Below are 18554 nucleotides of genomic sequence, written 5' to 3' on the forward strand. Positions count from 1 at the left end.
GGGAATCAAGGGAACGGATGTCTGGCCGTCACTGAGCCCACACAGAGCACCGGCTGAGAGCGGCGAGGCTGCCAGCCGAGCACCCCAGTGGCAGGGCGCCCCCAGGGCAGGGACCGTGCTCCGTGTCTCCCAGGGCGGCCTCGCGGGAGTGCTGACCTCCCCCAGGAGGGACGAGGGCCGAAGCCGGCCGGAGGCGACACTCAGTACACCCTGCTCAGTCAGGGCCGGGGGCTTCGAACCTCAGTGGAAGGACTTCAGCGGGAAGCCACGTGACGGCGGTCTCCACGCGGCCGACGTCGCCCTTGCCCTCCGCCACGCCCCGCGAGCCGCACACGCGGGCCCCGCGGCCACACGGGGACCGCTCAGGTCCAAGTCCGGCGGGGGCGTTCCGACCGCCGAGCTGCCACCCCGCGGCCCCCATGCGGCCTGACTTTCTCAGCACGTCTGACCTTCCACAACGAGCAGCTTCTGACGCACACAGTGACTCTGTGAGGAAGACAGCAGCAGGCCGATCTGTGGCCCCGCACGCGACGCGCCGGTGAATTCGGACGTCCAGGGTGGGGAGCGAGGCCGGACGCGGAGAGCGGTGAAGGTGGCCCTGACCTGCTATCACTGGCGTCCGGAAAGGGGGCATCTGAGCAGAGGTCACGGCGTGAGACACCTGCACGCCGAGGACCGAGGCCACAAGCCGCGGCAGAGGCCGGAAGCACCCGGCACCGCGCCTCGGGCCCGCAGACCTGGGCGCAGGCCCGGCAGCGCTGGCTTCTCGGCACGGACACTCTGCTCTGAGAGACAGCGCTCTGGGGCTCCAGACCCCACCCCGGCCTCTTCGGCCGCCCCCGCGACAGCGGCGGGGCCCTAAGCGAAGACACTGCAGGCACCGGTAGCAAAACCACTTTATTCTAGACCCACGGCCCGAGCAGCGGCTCGGGCTCGGGGCCGCTGTCCTCGCCCAGCTGCTCCTCACACTCCTCGCTGAGGTCCTCAGTGTCCCCTAGGCTGGCCGCGTCCTCGCTAGACACGAACTCCAGCTCCTCACTGAGCTCGCCCCGGCCCCAGCTGCCACCCGGGTCACTGGGCTCCTCGTCACTGGTGGCCTCGAGCTCCTCACTGGATATCACATCCAGGACCTCGCTGCTGGCTCCGCTCAGGGCGTCCAGCGCCGGCTCCTCGCACACCACCTCCTCGAGCCCTGAAGAGCACAAGGGCGGCTCACTGCACCGACCCCGCGCGGCACCGACAGGCCCGTCCCCCGCGCCCGCCCGCCCGGGCTCCGCAGGCCACGCCACCTGGCCGTTGGTGCTCCACGCCCCGGCCTCACGCGGCAGACGCCACCGGGAAGGGCAACGTGCCGACGTGAGCGGGCCGTTTGGCCGTGGCGCTGCCGCGTGCGTGCACAAGCGAAAACCGCCGGGCTGTGCCCGGACGTGCCCCAGGGCGTCCCGCGGTGCTGCTGCTGAACCAAAGGCGCTGCTGCTGGCCACGCTCCGGCCGTGCAGCAGTGCCTTACTGAGCCCTGGAGCGGCGAAGACGCGGCCCTCGGCCGAGTGCGTGACCCTGACTCACGGTGACTGATCGACATTCTCAGAAGGGCTCGTTCCCGTGCTCCCCACGTTTGGGGAATAACCTGAAGTCGGACGCCTGGCTTTCGCCCTCCCCCTCAGGGCCAGCACTCACGCTGGCCTCACGCTCAGCCTCCGCCACCTCTCTCGGGGGGGCATCTAGCACTACGGACGCTTCGGCATCAGGAGAGCCCCGGGCCAAGTCCTCTCTGCCCCAACGTGCCGCCTCCCCGGCTCGGTCCTCGGGCACAGGACTGCTCACGGCCGGTCTGACACCCTCCGCGTCCCCGAGCTCCCCAGCGGCCCCCTGCTTCTGAGCTCCCTCCCCTTACACCCAGGAGGCTGAAGGTGAGGTTTTACATCCTGGTACACGCAGACTTCAGTCAGAATGCCTCATACCAGATTCTGGGCTTTTATAAAAAACAGAAGTAGACCCGGTCGTGAGAGAAGCGGGAACCGAAAGCAGCAAAGGGGCACCGACGGGCTGAGGCGGCCCGGCCGCACGTACCGCCGGCCGGCCACACCGCCACTCCGCACACGCAGCAGCCGTGGCGCGCCGTCTTCTCCTGCGCGTACGTCCTTAGGGCCTGAAAATGGAAGTCGCCCAGAACACCTACGAGAACGGAGTGGAGAAGCATCTCTGCCACACCGGCCCTGGGAACCGGACCGCGGCTGCTGGCACGGTGGGAGGGTCTCAGCATTCGACAGAGGGCCTGGCCCAGAGTCCAGAGTCACGCTGTGTTCACCTCGACTGGACTCGGGGTCCTGGAGAAGAAACGGCCGCCGAGAGGTGCTGGTCCCGGCAGCCCTTGCGGGTGGAGGGCTCGCGCACACGCACACTTCGCTAAAGCCTCACAGTTCAGGCCGGAGTCTGCAGATTAAATGGCTTTTAAGGAAAACAGTGTTACTTATCTAATCTCTGTATCTTTACAAGGAACCGCTCAGGGAAATTCACTTTTAAGGAGAAAACATGGCCTACCAGACTTTTTTCCCAAAGAAAACAACCTGGCCACACGTCAATCACGGCAGGACTCTTTCCGTTTATTCTTTTCTTCAAAAAATGACAGGACCTACGAAGCGAGTCTGAGATGCCCGGCCGGGGCTCAAGAGGCCAGCCGGTTTGCTCCCCCACTCCGCAGCCGAGACCAAAGCCGGAGGTGGCAGGAGACCTGGCTCGCTCCTCACCTGGCCGCCCTAACGGGACGTCTCCCGACCCTGCCCTACGGCCGGCAAGACAGGCCGGGGCGTCCTGACGGCTGGGCCGACACGAAGGATGTCGCGGGCGGTGGCGGCGTCACCGTCGTGCGCCGGGAGCCCGTCCGACGTGCTCCTCACGCCCGCGGCGGCAGCACGCGGGGCGGAGGTCGCAGAAGGACCACGCGGCGCCCGCCCGTGCACACTCCCGCGTGGCCTCGCCGCTCCAGCCGCCAGTGACAGAGCGCCCGCGCACGAGCCCGCTGCCTAGCGGCCGCCTTCCTACACTTGGGCCCCCCCACAGGGGACGAGGCGCTCTGGCCCGAGGGACGGCAGCACGCCCAAGCCCGAGCCCAGCGCATACCGCGCACGCGGGCCGGGAGCCCTCCCGTGGCCTGAGTCGGGCGCAGCCCCCTGGTCGCCCCGTGGTCTCTGCAGACAGAGCCGCTCCTTGTCTGCACCTCCTGAGGGACGGAAGAGTGCTCGGTCTCCTGAACCGGTCTCTCCAGGGGACGGCGGGGTGCACGCAAGATGTGTCCCCCTCAGTGAGCCAGAGCAGGAGCACCTGCAGCCGCGCAGCGGGCCCCGAGCTCCCACGCCGCCTGGCACGCCACACGGCTCCACGCGAGCAGCGAAGTGTTCCTGGCTGTGCCCGTGCCCGAGGCACGCGTGGGCGCCGAGTGCCAGGCCTGCGGACCCGGGGGCAGCGGGTGGGACAGAATAGCAGTGTCACCCGGTCCCCCCCAGCGACTGCCCTCCAGACCGCGGGTGCTGTCCGCCGGGCTCTGCGAGCGCCGCGCTTTCAGGACCAGAGCCGCCGGTCAGCACCGCGGCGCGGCAGAGGCCAGTTTCCAGACAGAGTGGTTCAGTGCGGTGCTGCCGCGAGGCGCGGGCCCGTCGGCGCCGCCAGGGGCCCGGCTGCGGGACGGGAATCGGCCCGCGAGCCCCGGAGCCCGCCCTGCCCACCGCCCAGCACAGGCTGCGCTCGGCCAGCGAAGAACCTCGCGGTGACGGGCAGGTGGACACTCAGGGCAGCCCTCGGAGAGGACGCCGGGTCTGACACCAGGTCACATGACAGGACACACAGCGACCAGACAAGGTGGCACCACCGTCTTCCCGCTGGTCATGGAGACTCCAAGTGTGTGTGTGACGGCCAGACAACGAGCTTACCGAAGAAGTCAAAGGAGAACGGGTCCCTTCCGCCGAAGAAGTCCCTGAAGACGTCTTCTGGGTTCCGGAACGTGAAGCCGAACTCGAAGGGGCCGTCGAAATGACTGCCACCTGCACAAGGACGGCACGGCTTTTAGCTCATGGACTGTTTGGCAGCGACCTATCATCTAGAGAACGTTTTATAAATCTTGACCTTAAAGAAAACATTTCATAAACCTGAGGTTCTGAAGTTCAAAACACAAGCCCCGCGGGGAGAGAACCAACTGCGCGCGCGCCCGGGCGGCCGACGTGGCTGGGCCGTGGCGTTCCGGACACCACGGCGGCCCCTGCACGACTCTCGACTCCTCCCAACGTGTCGCTGCCACTGACGCCACACCCACGTGCACGTCTCGTCACGCGACTTCATGGAAGCCGAGCCTGTCGACACCACGCACGCGCCCGTCTGTGGCTGTGCGGGAACGCCGCCCCCCGCTGGCAGGACGGGGGCCACCCCTCACGCAGCCCGCGGCCGCCCCGCCACACGGAGCTGCTGCAGGCTTGCGGTGGAATCTGATCTCTAAACCTGATGGACACTCTGACCTAACGCCTAGCACTGACGTGGGTGTGCACACTCCCAGTGCGTTACTGAAAGGCTGAAAACTGTTTCACATCTACAAAAAGTACATTGACTTATAAAGTTTCCAGTCTATCAAAGGATTTTTAGTAGGCCTTTTAAATGCTCTCAGTCTTTCCTTCCACTCCCCGATTCGGCCCGTTTTCAAGGCTGCATCTGTATCTGTAGAAACGCGACTCTGTCCGAGACAGCCAGCCACGCGACTCCGCCCGGCAAGGCCCCCCCATCGCTACCAGGCACAGAGAGGCAAGGTTTACGTACCTCCACCTCCGCCGTTTAATCCTTCTTTGCCGTACTTGTCATAGATGTCCCGTTTTTTAGCTATAAATTTTAAAAGAAAAATCAACAAAGAGCAAGTTCCAGTGCCCTCGAACCCCGCAGCATGTCCCCAGAGCCGGAAACAGGAGACCGACGCAGTTGTTCCCAGCCAGTTTTAAGGAGCCAGGCCTCAAACGAAAAGGCAGACGGGGGATGATCCGAACACACCTCTCCTCCAGAACAGCGCGGAAAAACATTTACGTTCCACGAAGCGTACAAGGCGACTGTGAACGTCACTTATGGCACCCGACTGCCCCCAGAGCCCCGGCGCGGCGCGTGAGGATCGCATCACACGCAGCCCTCGGGAAGGCGCGAAGCGCGTGTTCGAGCGCGCCAGGGCTCCGTGGGGCGCTCCGGCCCGAGCCCTCCCGCGCGCTGGCTTCCAGCACGGGGAGTTCCAACGCGGCCTCTCCGGACAGGCAGGTTCGCTCGACCGGTGTCGCCTGTCCAGCCTAAAGCTCACCTCCTGCAAACCGCGCTGTCGAATGACAGCGGAAAAGGCAGGCACAGGCGGCTGGTGGCCGGAGCCCCGTAAGAGCAGCGCCCACACCCCGGCCCGCCCAAGAAACCGAGAAAACCCAAAGTTGCCTCAAAATAAAGCGGGGGCGGGGGGGGGTAAAGGGTCTCTTTCTTCTCCATTTAAAGTCTGGGTTCGGCACTCAGTTTCCCTAATGCTCCTGGCCTATGAAACCCACACATCTGGGGGTGCCAGGTGAGCGGCGCACAGCAGGACGGGGCTCCTGGGGTCTGGCGCCAGTCCAGGCCCGTGACCCCGTGGTGGGGGCTTTAAACACCTCATCTGACTAAGAGGGGAGGTATCGAGGTATCGGGGGGTGTGCGCTTTCTCTCATTAGTGACGAAAGTTAACTTGTGAAGTAAGGAGTCTGGGCCACCTCTGAACCAGAGGACGGGAGGTGCTAGTGTGGTCACGTGATGAACTGCTGACATAGCTGATGAGTGAACAGAGTTCGTTCCGAAATGAAACTGTCTTTCGAGAACGGCCCTGACCACACGTGGCTACATGCAGAGCGCATGTCCGCTCCCCGTGGGAGGTGAGTCGGCCTCCAACCCGTTAAAATCCTCCGCCCTGACTCGCGCCGGGTCACTGGCGCTGCTTCCTGGCAGGGGTACCGGCGGTTTCCCTACAAGCCGCCCCACGGTCCTCCCATCCCAGAACCCCCAGGCCTCTCCTTCTCCGAGCACCTGCTGAGTGGGGCCCGGTCACGGCTCACTGCCGCACAGCCTGCGGGGCCACGCTAAGGGGCCTGACGCTCGGGACCTGCAAGTCTGAGTCTCAGGGTGCGCTTAGTCCCTCATCTCAAAGCAGGGAGTCTCTTAAAAAAAAGGGGGGTGCGCCAGCCACGTACATTCTATGGGACGACGGACGTGTGCGGCCCCGGGGCGCCCCCCACGCCTGCAGTGGCCCAGACGGACACCAGGGCTTCCGTCCTGCTGTCCTCCGACCGGGCCGTCGGCACCGTTTTAACCAGCCGCCCCAGGAAGTCACTGGAAACTGGATGCCCCCCCCCCCCACGCAGCTAACTGCACCAGTGGCTGCCGGGGACACAGGAGCCAAATCGGTCCAAGGAGAGTCAGAGGCGCCCAGGCCCACCCGCCCGCCCTGCCCCGCGGCGCTGCTCACCATCTGACAGCACCTCGTACGCCTCGGCGACTTGTTTGAATTTTCTCTCTGCTTCCTCTTTGTTCTCAGGGTTTTTGTCTGGATGCCACTTCAGTGCCAGCTTCCGGTACCTTGAAGAGGATGAAATAAAAGGGCATCGATCACAACCAAGTCCAAAGCCCCAAGGGGCTCTGAAACGCAAGCGGGCAAGAAAGCGGCTTCGGAGCTGCACACCAGATGGAGAGCAGTCTCAACTACAAAACCTCCCTCCCCCAGGATGAAATAAGCGAGCGCTCAAGCCCAGAGCGCACAACACGGACCAGCCACGAGAGACGGAGAAGCGTCACGTCCAAGGACCAGCGCGGCAGTGAGCGCTCGGGGCGACGAGGCTGAGGAGTGCGAAGGCCACCCTGCCCACGAGCGGCAGCCGCGGGCCTGGCTGTCCTCACCTCCCGCCTCGGCCCATCGAAGGGGGCCGCCTCAGCCTGGGAGCACCCGTCCTTCCCCCGGCCACCCACTCACCCACTCTGGGCTCAGATTCTAATTAGCATAACAATCACATCTTTTTAAATACAAACGTTCCTCCTCTAATTAGCTAAACATGCTGCATAATTTAATACAGGAGCAGGAAATGGGGAGGGAGAATGCCCCTCAAAATCTGGGACCAGAATTAACCTGACAGGCCTTTTAACACTTGGCTGCCGGGGTGCAACCTAACTTTAGCATTTTAACCAAAAACTTTGGCTTAACTTATTAAAATCTGATTAAGGTTGGAATCTGTAATGGCCACAGTACGTCGTTCTTACGTTACTGTGGACCCAATGGGCAGCAGCAGACCCGAGCCCCCCACCGAAGGTGACTGACAGGCACCCCGAGGACCGCAGAGCACCGCCGGCCTGCAGCGTGGAGCGCGGCCGAGTCCACTGCACGCGCTGGGGAAGGCAGCTGCGCGCGGAGCCGAAGCGCGCTGGGTGCACGGTGGCTCCAGGACCCCTTGACGCTGCCCCGCGGACTGCACGCACACGCCCCAGCACCGAGGGGCAGGCGGCACTGCGGCGGCCTGGGCCCCGGACACGGGCCTGGCGTTCTCGGGGGTCGGGGACGGCAGCCACACGCCTCCGGCCCTCACACGAAAGCTTCCGGCGGTCGCACGTGAACAAAGGTGGACTTCACGGCACAGGGCGTTTAAGGGCACGCGCCACCCACGGCTGCAAATTTGCTCATTAAAAGTAACTGAGGCTAAATCTAGTGTGTCAATATTTACTCAACCGCACCCACGATGGGGAAATCTTATTCCTTTTAAAGGTGACAGTGTTTTCTAAATTCACACTCAAAGTCACCCTGGAGACACTGAGCATCCCACGCTGTCGCTAGTAACTGAAACAAACCCACCCTCTAACCGCCTCCAGGGGAGCCCGGGCGCGTCCTCCCTCCGGCTGAGGGCTGTGCGGGAACAGCACAAGCCCTCCGACTGCGCCACGCCGGCCCTGGGTGTGAACTGTGGCCCTGGGTGTGAACTGTGACCCTGGGTGTGAACTGTGACCGGGCATGAGAAGCGACTCGGCCCTCTGGTGACAGCTCAGAGGGACTTCCTGGCCCGCCCGGCCCCACCCGAGCGGGCTGCCCCTGCTCCCTCGGTCTCCCAGCCCAGCGGTGACACAGGCTGCCCTGTGAGCAGCCGGCCGCAGGTGTGCAGCCACAGGTGTGCCCAGCGTGCAGTTAACCTGCTCATCTGTGAGTCTGGCACGTTACAACCAATTGTCTGGTTCAAAAACCCTTAAAATTAATCTGCAGACCTGCTAGGTCGACCAGTGCGGACTCACTGGGAATCGACTACTGAGCCGGCTCCGACAGCACACACCGGACCCAGGGTCCCGAGGCTCCAGGCTTCCTCGCTCGTCCTCCAGCTGTGCATTTACGCGATCCCGCTCACCGCGAGAGCCGCCTGCGACCTGAGGTCCATCCCCGCCGTGGACAGGGCCCTGGTCACGAAGGTGCAGGTAGGACAACTTCGCCGTGAAGGAGGGTCTAGCGCTACAGGCTGGGGCCACACACGGGGCACGTGAGCAACCCCACCGAGGGTGCCATGGCGCCGCACCCCGAGAGCCAGGTCGCCTCCACTTCCAATGCCAGCGCCCGGGTTCTCCAGGGTCATGTCACACCCCTCGTTAAGTCCTGACCGACTTCCCAGAAGCCACCCACTGACCAAGGCAAAGTAACAGCGGAAACCACGTGACAAGTGCCGGGGCTGGCCGGGGTCTAGGCCTGAGCAAACAGAAGCTGCCGTGAGTCGAAGTTAAGCTGGGCGTTCACACGAAGACTTACGCCACACTAACGCCGCCGCACAAGGCGCTGTAAAGGGTCACACCACCCGTCACCAGCACCCAGCGCGCAGACGCAGGGGCCAGAAGTGGTTACTTACGCCTTTTTAATGTCCTCGGCTGAAGCATGTCTCTGCACGCCTAGAACTTCATAGTAATCCACCATGGTGTGACAGGCAGCTGGGGGTCCTGCAACGACAAACCTGTGGTCAGCGACGGCACTGCCACGGCTGGGCTCACGGCGGGGGGACGGGGCAGGGGACGGAAGGCACGTGGCCTCAGGGCAGCTCCCCCCACCCCCGGCCTGGGGCCTCGTCTGGGAACGGTTTCCAGCCTCGGCTCTGAGCCCCTTGTACGTGGCAGGAAGCCCGACGAGGACCCGAGCTGAAAGGAACGCGGGACCGAGGCACGGGTGGGGCCCCTTCCCCTCCTGCGGGGCCGGGCTCAGGGGGCTTCGGCACGGCCTTCGCTCCTGCGTCCTTGGGCCAGATGCTGGGCACACCGGCCCCTCGGTCGCACCCCGTCCCTCCCTCCGCCACCGGCCCCGTCGGGAGCTGGGGCTCCGAGCCCGCTTTCCGTCACACGCCCCTGTTCCCGCCCGCTCCCGCTACTGAAGCGCCCGCTACTCAGCAACGGTCCCCAAGTCCATGCTGATGCTGGGCCTCTGTGGCAAGCGATCCGTGAGAGACAGGCGGCTACCTGGGCGTCTGAGGCTCGCTCCTGGCCCTGCCCCACACCTGGCCTTCCTCCAGGAAACTCCACCCTGAGCTCCCGAGCTGCCAGACCTGGAGGAAACGCACCCTCACCAGCACCGCCAGACCCCACGTACGACGCACACAAACGAATCGCCAGCAGAACATCCGACTCAAACGCCCTCCCGCCCCTCCCTCTGCCGGGGCTCCCGCCTCTCCTACCCTGACGCGCTGCGCGAGCCTCCGAACGCAGTCACCCCCTCCTCCGTCACAGCCGAGGGGGGCTCACGCATGCACAGCAGACACCACGCCGTGTCCGGCACTGGACGAAACCCAGCGGTTCTGGGGGACACGGTCAGCTCCACTGGGACTCACGCGGGTGGCATAATAATTAACTGTGTGCCTTCGCCCTGGGTCCGGGGCAGGGGAGGTAGGGGACGCGCTCAGGACACACTGCCAAGGACAAGGGAAAGCAGGCAGCAAACGCCGCAGGCCCGGCCGCGAGAAGCCAGGGAGGCTGCGGCGTGCGCGAACCGACGGCCGCTAAACGCTGCCCGGCGCAGAGGGGACCTGAGTGACGGGCTGGCGGGACGTGGACGAGGCGGCCGTCCTCGCGCTGCTACGCGGCGCGGGAGCCTCGCACGCGGCGCTGCAGAAAGCCGAGGGGAAGGCAGGCGGGGGTCCTGCGTGACCTCTGCGAGCCCCGTGCGCCTCGGACGACGTCACCACGAAACACGAAGACAGGCCAAAAAGAAAGACTGACGCCGCGGCAAAAAGCCATCGGAGCAACACTGAAGGGGCGCCCACAGCCGGCGTGGCCCCCAGCGTCAGCGACGCCCCACGCTCGCGAGCAGGAGGGGCCGGGGACTGACGGCGCCCGACGCGCCTCCTAGAACCGCAGCTCCCACACGCACGGGAGGCGCCACGGCCCCCACGCTGGACGGCTGGGCGCGTGGGCCCTCGGGGAGCCCCCTGGTCCTCGTCCAGGAGACAGGTGCGGGGCCCGCCTTCGCCACGTCCTCCTCCCTCGCCGCCCGCCCGTCCCCGCTCCGGGCCGGCTCCCAGGCGGCGCCCGTGGCTGCCCGGCTGCGCCCGGCCCTGCTGCTGAACGCAAAGCTGTCCAGGCAGGAACTGCCGTCCGTTACACAGACTGTGGCCCCAGTCACGACACGGGCCACGACGGTAACACCACGTTCCCAAAGCATCAGACACATCCATTTACTCTCCAGAGACGCCGTCCCTGGCAATAAAGCCTTGCAAGTGGCCTTCGCCCCTAAAACTGGCCAACCACCCTTTTTCCCAGGTAACGTCAGGTAAGCCTGTGAGGATGAGCGACGGTTTCTCAGCTGTCACCTGGGACCCGTCACTACCAACAGGCACAGGAGAGTGAGGCCTCCACCCCGGAGACCCGCCTTCACCCCGCACCCACGTTCGACGGCCATCCCTGCGGGCAGGCAACGCGCGAGGCCACCCGACTCGCCGTCCCTTCTCCCGGGCGCCCTGCCTGGCACAGGGGAGGACACGGCCCCCAGCTCCTCACCTTCACCCGAAGTGCGTGAGCTGAAGGGCGCGGCTCCTACGCCACGGCAGTGTGCGGCGGAGCCGACGGGCGAGCCGAGGGCACAGGGGCCGCTAGGGCCTCGGGCAGGCGGGCACCGCGCTCAGCGCCCTGCCACGGGGACCGCCCCCAGGACAGCGCCGGCCCCGCCCCTGCCCCAGCCGGGAGCGGCTCGCTCGGGGCTCTACCGGGAACGCGCAGGCCGTGCAGAGCGGGCAGCTGCGGCAGGGACGCAGACTGGGGAGGCACCAAACACGAGGGCCCGCGACAGACGGCCACGGACCGAGCACCGCCTCCGGCGAGCGGGCCGGGAAACCGGACACGGCGGAAGGAGCCTGGTGTGACCAGAGGGGCTTCGGAACCTGAAAGAGGACGCGAAGGACCGAGGACGGCTTCGGAGGGCGGCCACACCCCCACCGGGCCCCTCGGCGCGGACGGGAGGCACAGCGCCTCGCTCTGCAGCCTGCACGGCCCCAGGGGAGTGCGGCGCACCGAAGCGCACTCCCGGGAAGCTGGCCCGCGCAGGTGAGCCCCGAGAACACCTCGCCACGGCACACCGAGCTCAGACGCTCAAAGACCGACCCTGAAGGAAGCCAGAGAAAAGCCCGTCAGGCACTGGGAGGCACAGCCGAGACTCGCACCCACACAGCACTTGAATCCCACAGTCAACCTCCAATTCTGCACCCCTCAAAATCATCCTTCAAAACTGAAGTTTCCCTGCCGAGCAGAGACCGAGGGAGTTTGTTGCCAGCAGACCTGCCGTGCGGGAAACATTAAGTTTTCCAGAAACTAGGAAAAGGGCGCAGCTCAGAAACTCAGACCTGGGTGAGGAGCACCAGAGAGGTGGATGGGAACGAGTCTCCCTTGTCCCCGACCGACCGGAGCGGTCGCGGCTCCTCCAGGACAGCGAGGGCGCCCTCCGTCCCGACGCCCGTGTGAGCTCCCGCGCTTCGTGCCAGGGAAAGCGAGACGGGGCGCCAGGGCAGGCAGGGCAGGCGGCCGGCGGCACCCGCGACGCCTGAGCCGCCCCTGCCCCGCACGCGCTCCAGCACCCTCCCCCCCTGCCCCCCCCCCGGCTGCACCCGCCTGCCGCGGCTCAGATCGCAAGCCCCTGGAGGGCAGGGCCCGCTGCGCCCCGACCTCAGCGATGCAGCCCCCCGCGACCCCGAGGCGGCTTCGCGATGCCCCCGCCCCGAATGCGCTGTGCTCAGCGACGCAGACCCGGTCCGGAAAGGGTCTGCGCTCACTAACGAAGCCTTGGCGAGTCTCACCCTCGGGAATGACTGCTCTGACGGGCTGGCACTTGCGTCTGTCCCCCGCCATGATTTCTGAGCTGCCGGTGATTCTCCTCAGGACTTCTCGGCAAGCCGTCACCACTTTCCGGCTCGGGGGCCCATTCTTTGGTCACCATGTGAAATGTGCTTCTAAAATCACTCCTTCCACGTCACGCTCAGATGCACGCCAGCACGTGTGACCTGAAGGCGTCCGCACTCCCACGGGCACACACCCGGCCAGTGACACGGCGGGCGCCGCCGGGCCCTTCCGCGGCACCTCTGCGGTCTCCTAACCTTTCAGGAGAGCAGAGTTGAACGTGGCAAATAAAAGAACAAAACACACGGGACGCGACGCCCACGCGACGTGCCGCAGGTTCCGGCGGAAGGGCCACAGCACTCGCACCGCGACACACACCCCGAGTTCGCCAGACACACCCGACCCAGGCCCGAGCTCACACGCAGGCGCGCGCCGCAGAACCGGCGGCCGGAAGGCGGACCCCGCACCCGCCCCCCCCCCCCCGAAGCGCTGGCAGGGAGATCCGGGAGAGACCCCGTCTGTCCACGGGGCACAAGTCCCCCTTCGGAACGACGTGTCCCCCGCGGCAGAGGACGCGCGCGTCTGCGCCCTCCTGCGCCGGCAGCGGGCTGAGCGCGAGACGGACGCGCTGTCCCCGGGCTCCCTTGGGAAGCAGAGGCCGAGCACCCATCTCCAGGGCACGCCGCCCTCTCCAGCAGGTGAGCCAGACACTGAAACGCTACTGCACACCGACAAGCGCCAGGTGGGACGTCCTCCACCCGAGCCCCGCCCCCAGGAACAGGCTGTGTCCCTTAGAGTCGCAGTGCCCCCAAGCGGAACCGGGCCGGGGGTCTCCAGCTGCGGCTCACGTGGGCAGACACGGTTCCTCACTCACAACACAAGTGACCCGAAGGGGGAGGCGGTCCTTTCCTGCCCTCCCGCCAGCAAGTCCCCAACTCCTTAGGGCCCCACCCTGCCCATCCCAGACTCCAGCTTTCCCAGCAGACCCCACAGCCTGGAAAGCGACCAGAGCCTGGCACACGGCGCCCGACGCATGCCCTCGCTGCCACCGCACCAGCGCCTGAAACACGAGCCGCAACCCCCCCACCGGCGAGTTAAACCGTTCGTTTTATTACCTGGGAGTCCCCAAAGGCACAATTCTGGGTAAAGTCGGTCTAGGTCGCCCTTGTTAAGTCGCTGAGATCTTCCTTCCATTATCCAAAGAAAAGCGCAGGCCCTCCAACAAAGTGCCTGTCCCAACCCCTTCCCAGAAAGGCCCCTACAGGTTGCCGGAGCGAGCTCGCGTCACCTCTGAAAGCTCACCTCAGGCCTCCTGAGACCTGGCGGTCACACGCGCAGGACGACGTTCCCCTAACACAGCCCCTGCAGGCGAGTTCAGGCTTCGTGCTGGCTGCGCGGACCAGGCCGGCGCCTCCAGCTCTAGCTGCACTCCTGCCCGGAAACAAGGGCCTAAACCCAACGCGACAAAACATCCCGGGACCCCTGACAGTTCAACTCCCCCAAAACAAGGGAAAGCTGCGGCAGAAATGACCCCACTCCATGGGGTAGGGCGCAGAGACACCCAGCCTGCGGGCTGGTCTCGTGGAGAAGGAGGGACCAGAACCACCTTTTAGGATCCCCCCAGGCACCCACGGGACCTGGGCCTGTGTACGGAGTTCCTGCCCCGTGCGGTGCCCATAACTGAGCTCCAACAGCCGTGCGCCAGCTGGCACCTTTAAGTTGAAGAATCGCTAAGCCGTTACGCAGGCCCGTGCTCTCAACGGGACTTGGAGAATGTGGCATCTGTGCCCAACACGACTGTTACAGACGCGCCCCCCCCAGGCCTTCGGGGTGCCCCTCAACTCTTTGAGCCTGCGCGTGGACTCACCCATCCCCATACTCTGAGGCCTTCTGCTACTATCCCACACCTTGGCCAGACGCTTGTGTAAACAAGGTGTCACTGGACCTAAGTGACCACCTTTCCACTCACGAGACCATTCTCCAGTATCCAGCCACCTAGAACCCATGGAACCTCGCTCCGTTTGCAGAACGCGACCCCTCGCTCCGACCCCCGCGCCCGCTGACAGTGGGGCCGAGGCAGGAGGGTCCTTCGCCCGGCCCCGCACTACCACCCACTCAGAGACTGTCACTCGCTGGGCACTGCTTCGAGTAACGTCATTCCAGAAGTGGCATGCCCACTCAGGACAGTCCCCGTCTTAGCTTAAAATGACGGCAAGCTACACACTACTTCTATTAACCTAGAAAAATGGCAGTTGTAAGTAAAAAATTTTTTAAATGTTTAATTCACATTGTGGCATCAATACTGTTTGCTGAATGGAATGGGGTCCGGCAAAAGCTTCAATGAGAAATGATCGATCTGGAGAAGTTCCCCACACATCAGAGGGCGGGGAGAAACGATCCCAGACGTGAATGACCTACCACACCTTGTCACGTCACCTACGCGCAGGTTTTGTTCTTACCAACACCCTAAAGTATCCCTGAAACACAAGGAACGCGTCTACCTGTGACTCACCTGGCCACTGTCCCCTACCAGACGGCGCCTGTGAGACTTCCTCTGTCACAGCAGAATACACTGGCAGGTGCCCAGACCCTGGCTTCTGTGAACTGACATTGTATGTCATGTAACTACACTTCTTTCCCCAACTTTCCTAAGCTCTGGATTCATTAATCGCAGAAGGCTTATGAGGAAGCAGGCAATCCAGGAAGAAGGATCCAAGTCCCCCAGTATTTTCTGAGCACTGAGTCACGCACGACGCTACAGGCACACGAGAACACAAGATCCAAGGCCTGCCCTGGAGGAATGCACAGGGTTGCCAAGCACACACAAACACAAGCAAACCAGATGCCTCCGGTGGTAAAGGTCAGGTGAGAACTTTAAAGGGCAGAAAAATCACATGCTGCCTAAGGAAACCACCCTTCCAGACAATTGAGCCTTGCAACTGAGCATGAAGAACCCCAGAACACAAGAGCCCGAGATACGGAAGCAGTCCAGGTGCCCCTCGATGGGTGAACGGAGATGTGGTACCTACATACAACGGACCATTACTCAGCAGTAATGAATAAAATCCTGCCATTTGTCTGACAGGCCTAGAGGGTTTTACCCTAAGTGAAAGAGTCAGACAAATACCATATGATTTCACTTACATGTAAAATTGAAAAAGCGAAACAGAAACAGACCTGTAGATACAGAACTGGTGGTTGCAGCGGGGGGCGGGGGGGGGGAGCAAGGAAAGAAGGAGCCGTAAGGCACCGCTGCTTTCCACTCGGCTTAACCAAAAATTTCTTGCAAACTTTAAAGTAGAAATTAAGAGAAAACCAACCTACATCTAAATAATATACAGCTTTTAAACTAAGGTACTAAGGATACAGAGAAGACAGAACATCCTCTGCTTCGATATTTACTGCAAATTTCAGAAATTTACTCTTGTTTTCAGATATTAATTTTCCCCATCTTAAAAATAACTTTTTAAATTTACTTTTTTTTGGTAGGATAGTAAAACAAAAGGGATCAACTATGATTTTTAAGTCTCCCCAGAAATATGAAGTTTGGAAAAACATCTTATAATCAAAATATAAAAAGGTCACCACATTTTTACTGACTTGTCCACTGACTCGTTTTCACAATTAGGTTTCAAAATCCTTCTCGTTCCTCCATCATCATTTCTATTCCTATTCTCACCTTCACCAGCTTCCCTCTTCTTCTCATTTACCTTTTTTCGAGTTTGAAGTTCTCTCGAATTCTACTCATCCAAGAGAAACTGCAGCGTTTGTGGAACCTTAACACAGACCTCACCTCGACTAAGTCCGCAGTTACTGTCTTTCACCACAAGGAGGTGTCCTGGACAAACGTAAACCTACCAAATTTTTAACACCCCATCCTAAATTCTAGAATCATTTCCAAAGAAGGGAAAAGGCAGAAAGTAAGTTTTTAAAGACTGTGTTAAAGTATAAACTTCTTGCAAGTTTACACTCACTCGCTCCTTACCAGCAGACACCGGAAGTGCTGTGCCTCCACCAGCCTTGAGCCTTGACCCGCGGGCAGCTGACCTCCTCCTTACTTACCTGGCACTCCCTGCTCCCCGGGGGGCGGGCTCCGACACCACACACTAAGGTGCCATGGTCGGGATCATTCTGCAGTCCCGAAAACAACATGCCGAACTTTAAAGTGCCCTCTAAAATCGTGAAAAATACACAGACCATCCCATCCCAAACCTGGTGTGTGAATTTGCCAGGAGGAAAACTGCCAATGGTGTTGATGACTACATTTGTATTTGTTTGAAACTAAGCGTGACCACAATGGTGTTCCTGGTTCTACCACCTAAGAACAGTAGGCAGGCTTAAAGAGGAAAGCCATTGGGGGCCACCTAGTTGTAGGTATCAGACTTAACTCCCTATGCAAAATGAAGTCTTCTGAGTATTACTCAAACCCTACTTCCCACCCAACTCTCCAGAGAAGTTCCTGTCCCATGCCAGAAATGCCTCCCAAATGCCTACTACTTTCGAATCCAAAAGAAAACTGTAAAATACCGACATTTTAGAGAGAATGCTGAACTCATCTCAAATTCTTTAAACGCTCTTAAATTCCCGACTTTCTCTTCTACAGCACCACACGAAGCCTAGTTAGACACATTTTAAAAACCAACTTCTCAACCCCATTTGTTCTCCTTCTACTTCCTGTCAAGTCATCTACACCTACAAACCACACCATGCCAATTTAGTCCCCAAATTCATATTCTGAATAATCCAAAAAGTCCCATAGCTCATTGGCGCGCACCAAGAGCCTCAGCTTTCCATCACGGACCACACAAACAAGTCCTAATCCCGCTGGGGCGTTGCGGTAACTTCCCGGAGAACCAGGGTGCGGGGGCTGGGGAAAAGGCCGAGTCCATGGCTCCCCTTCAGACGCCACTGAAACATCCCCGAGCTTCCCAGATATTAGAAAGGATGTGATTGAACCTGAAAAACAAGCAGCAAACGACCAAGTTCAGGTGATAAGGGTTTACTTTTCCCTCTTTTGGTCACTTAGGGCTAACTTTTCTACCCAATCAACTACTGGCCTTAAAAGGTTCTTGCCATAAAATCGTACTACGAATCCCCAATAGAAAGAAAAACGTCGAAAAATGCAAGGAGCGCCGCTGGCCGCTCCTCTCAAGGTGCCGCAGAGGTGGGCCCGCGGTGACCGCCCTGGCGCCGCTGGGATCCTTCCTCTCGGCAGTTTACGTGGGACAGACAGCTCGCGGTGAAGTTCCCGGACGCGACCCGCACCCCACGCTACCCGCGGAAATGTTTTCCGAGGCGACAGTTTGCAAGCGGCACTTCTCGCCCCCTCTCCCCACGCTCAGGCCGAGCGACGTGACCTGCAGGTAGACAAACCGCCGAAGCCAGCTGGCTTTCTAGGTTAAGCTGGAAGTCAAGCCTTCTGCGCACCAACGAACTTCTGAAAGGGCGGCGGAGACTTCTGGAAGCGTCCCCTCGCCCGCCTCCCGGGCTCCGCACGCGGCGGCGCCGCGACGCACACCCACCTCGCTCCGGTGTCGGGCCGGGTGGTCTACGCGGCCTCGGAGGCAGACAAGCCGGCCTCGCAGGCCGCAGGGCCCCGGCCGCCGGGAGCGGGGGACGCGGAGCACCTCGGCCCGCACCGCCGGGACAGGGGCAGGAGCCCGGCGGACGGACAGCCCCGGCCCCGGCGCGGGCCGCACCCCAACCGCCGGCGCGGGCCGCGGGGGGCGGGGGGGCGGCCGGGAGACCGGCCCCTGCCCCCCGGCGCCCGCCCCGCAGCCGGCCCGCGCCGGGCGCCAGGCCCAGCCCCCGACCCGGTCCCCACACGCCGCCGCCGGAGCGACGCTCACCGAGGACGCGGGACCGGCGACGGGAAGGCGCGGCGGGGCGGTGGCCCGGTCTCCTCGGCTGCTGCGCGGCGGCGCTGGTGACGGCGGCGGCAGCTCCTCGCGCTTTCCTTTCTCCTTTCTCCAACAACAAACAGGAAGTGCGTCACGCGGCGGCGGCGCGGCGCGTCCACTTCCGCCCGGCCTGACGCCGCGCATGCGCCCCGTCCGCCCCCACTTTCCCGAAGGTTCGGGCGGCCTGCGGCGCCCGCGGAGCGCTGGTTGCGGCCGAGGCACCGCCCCCGGGCGCCTGGGGGCGTTTCCAGGGAGCGCGCCGCGCGACAGGTTAGCGGCACGTGCGCGTCCCCC

General features: G+C 62.7%; 1 protein-coding gene across 5 annotated transcripts in view; it reads right to left on the reverse strand.

The window, feature by feature from the left end:
- The window catches only part of DNAJB6 (DnaJ heat shock protein family (Hsp40) member B6), a 34897-nt gene extending 16554 nt beyond the window's left edge, over positions 1 to 18343 (reverse strand). Inside the window, exons 1-6 of one of the 5 annotated variants that reach the window (XM_016160965.2) lie at positions 8901 to 8988; positions 6500 to 6609; positions 4801 to 4860; positions 3927 to 4037; positions 2071 to 2175; positions 879 to 1192 (exon numbers count right to left, since the gene is read on the reverse strand). In XM_016160965.2, coding sequence (XP_016016451.2) covers positions 903 to 1192; positions 2071 to 2175; positions 3927 to 4037; positions 4801 to 4860; positions 6500 to 6609; positions 8901 to 8965 — 741 coding nt within the window. In that variant the 5' untranslated portion in view covers positions 8966 to 8988 and the 3' untranslated portion in view covers positions 879 to 902. Of the gene's footprint in view, positions 1 to 878; positions 1193 to 2070; positions 2176 to 3926; positions 4038 to 4800; positions 4861 to 6499; positions 6610 to 8900; positions 8989 to 17882; positions 18025 to 18209 lie in introns of those variants that run through there. The other 4 variants (XM_036230591.1, XM_036230592.1, XM_016160967.2 and 1 more) reach the window with 4 other exon arrangements.
- Between the last annotated feature and the right edge of the window lie 211 nt (positions 18344 to 18554).

The sequence above is a fragment of the Rousettus aegyptiacus genome, unplaced genomic scaffold (assembly GCF_014176215.1).
Source record: "Rousettus aegyptiacus isolate mRouAeg1 unplaced genomic scaffold, mRouAeg1.p scaffold_m13_p_13, whole genome shotgun sequence".
NCBI lineage: Eukaryota > Metazoa > Chordata > Mammalia > Chiroptera > Pteropodidae > Rousettus > Rousettus aegyptiacus.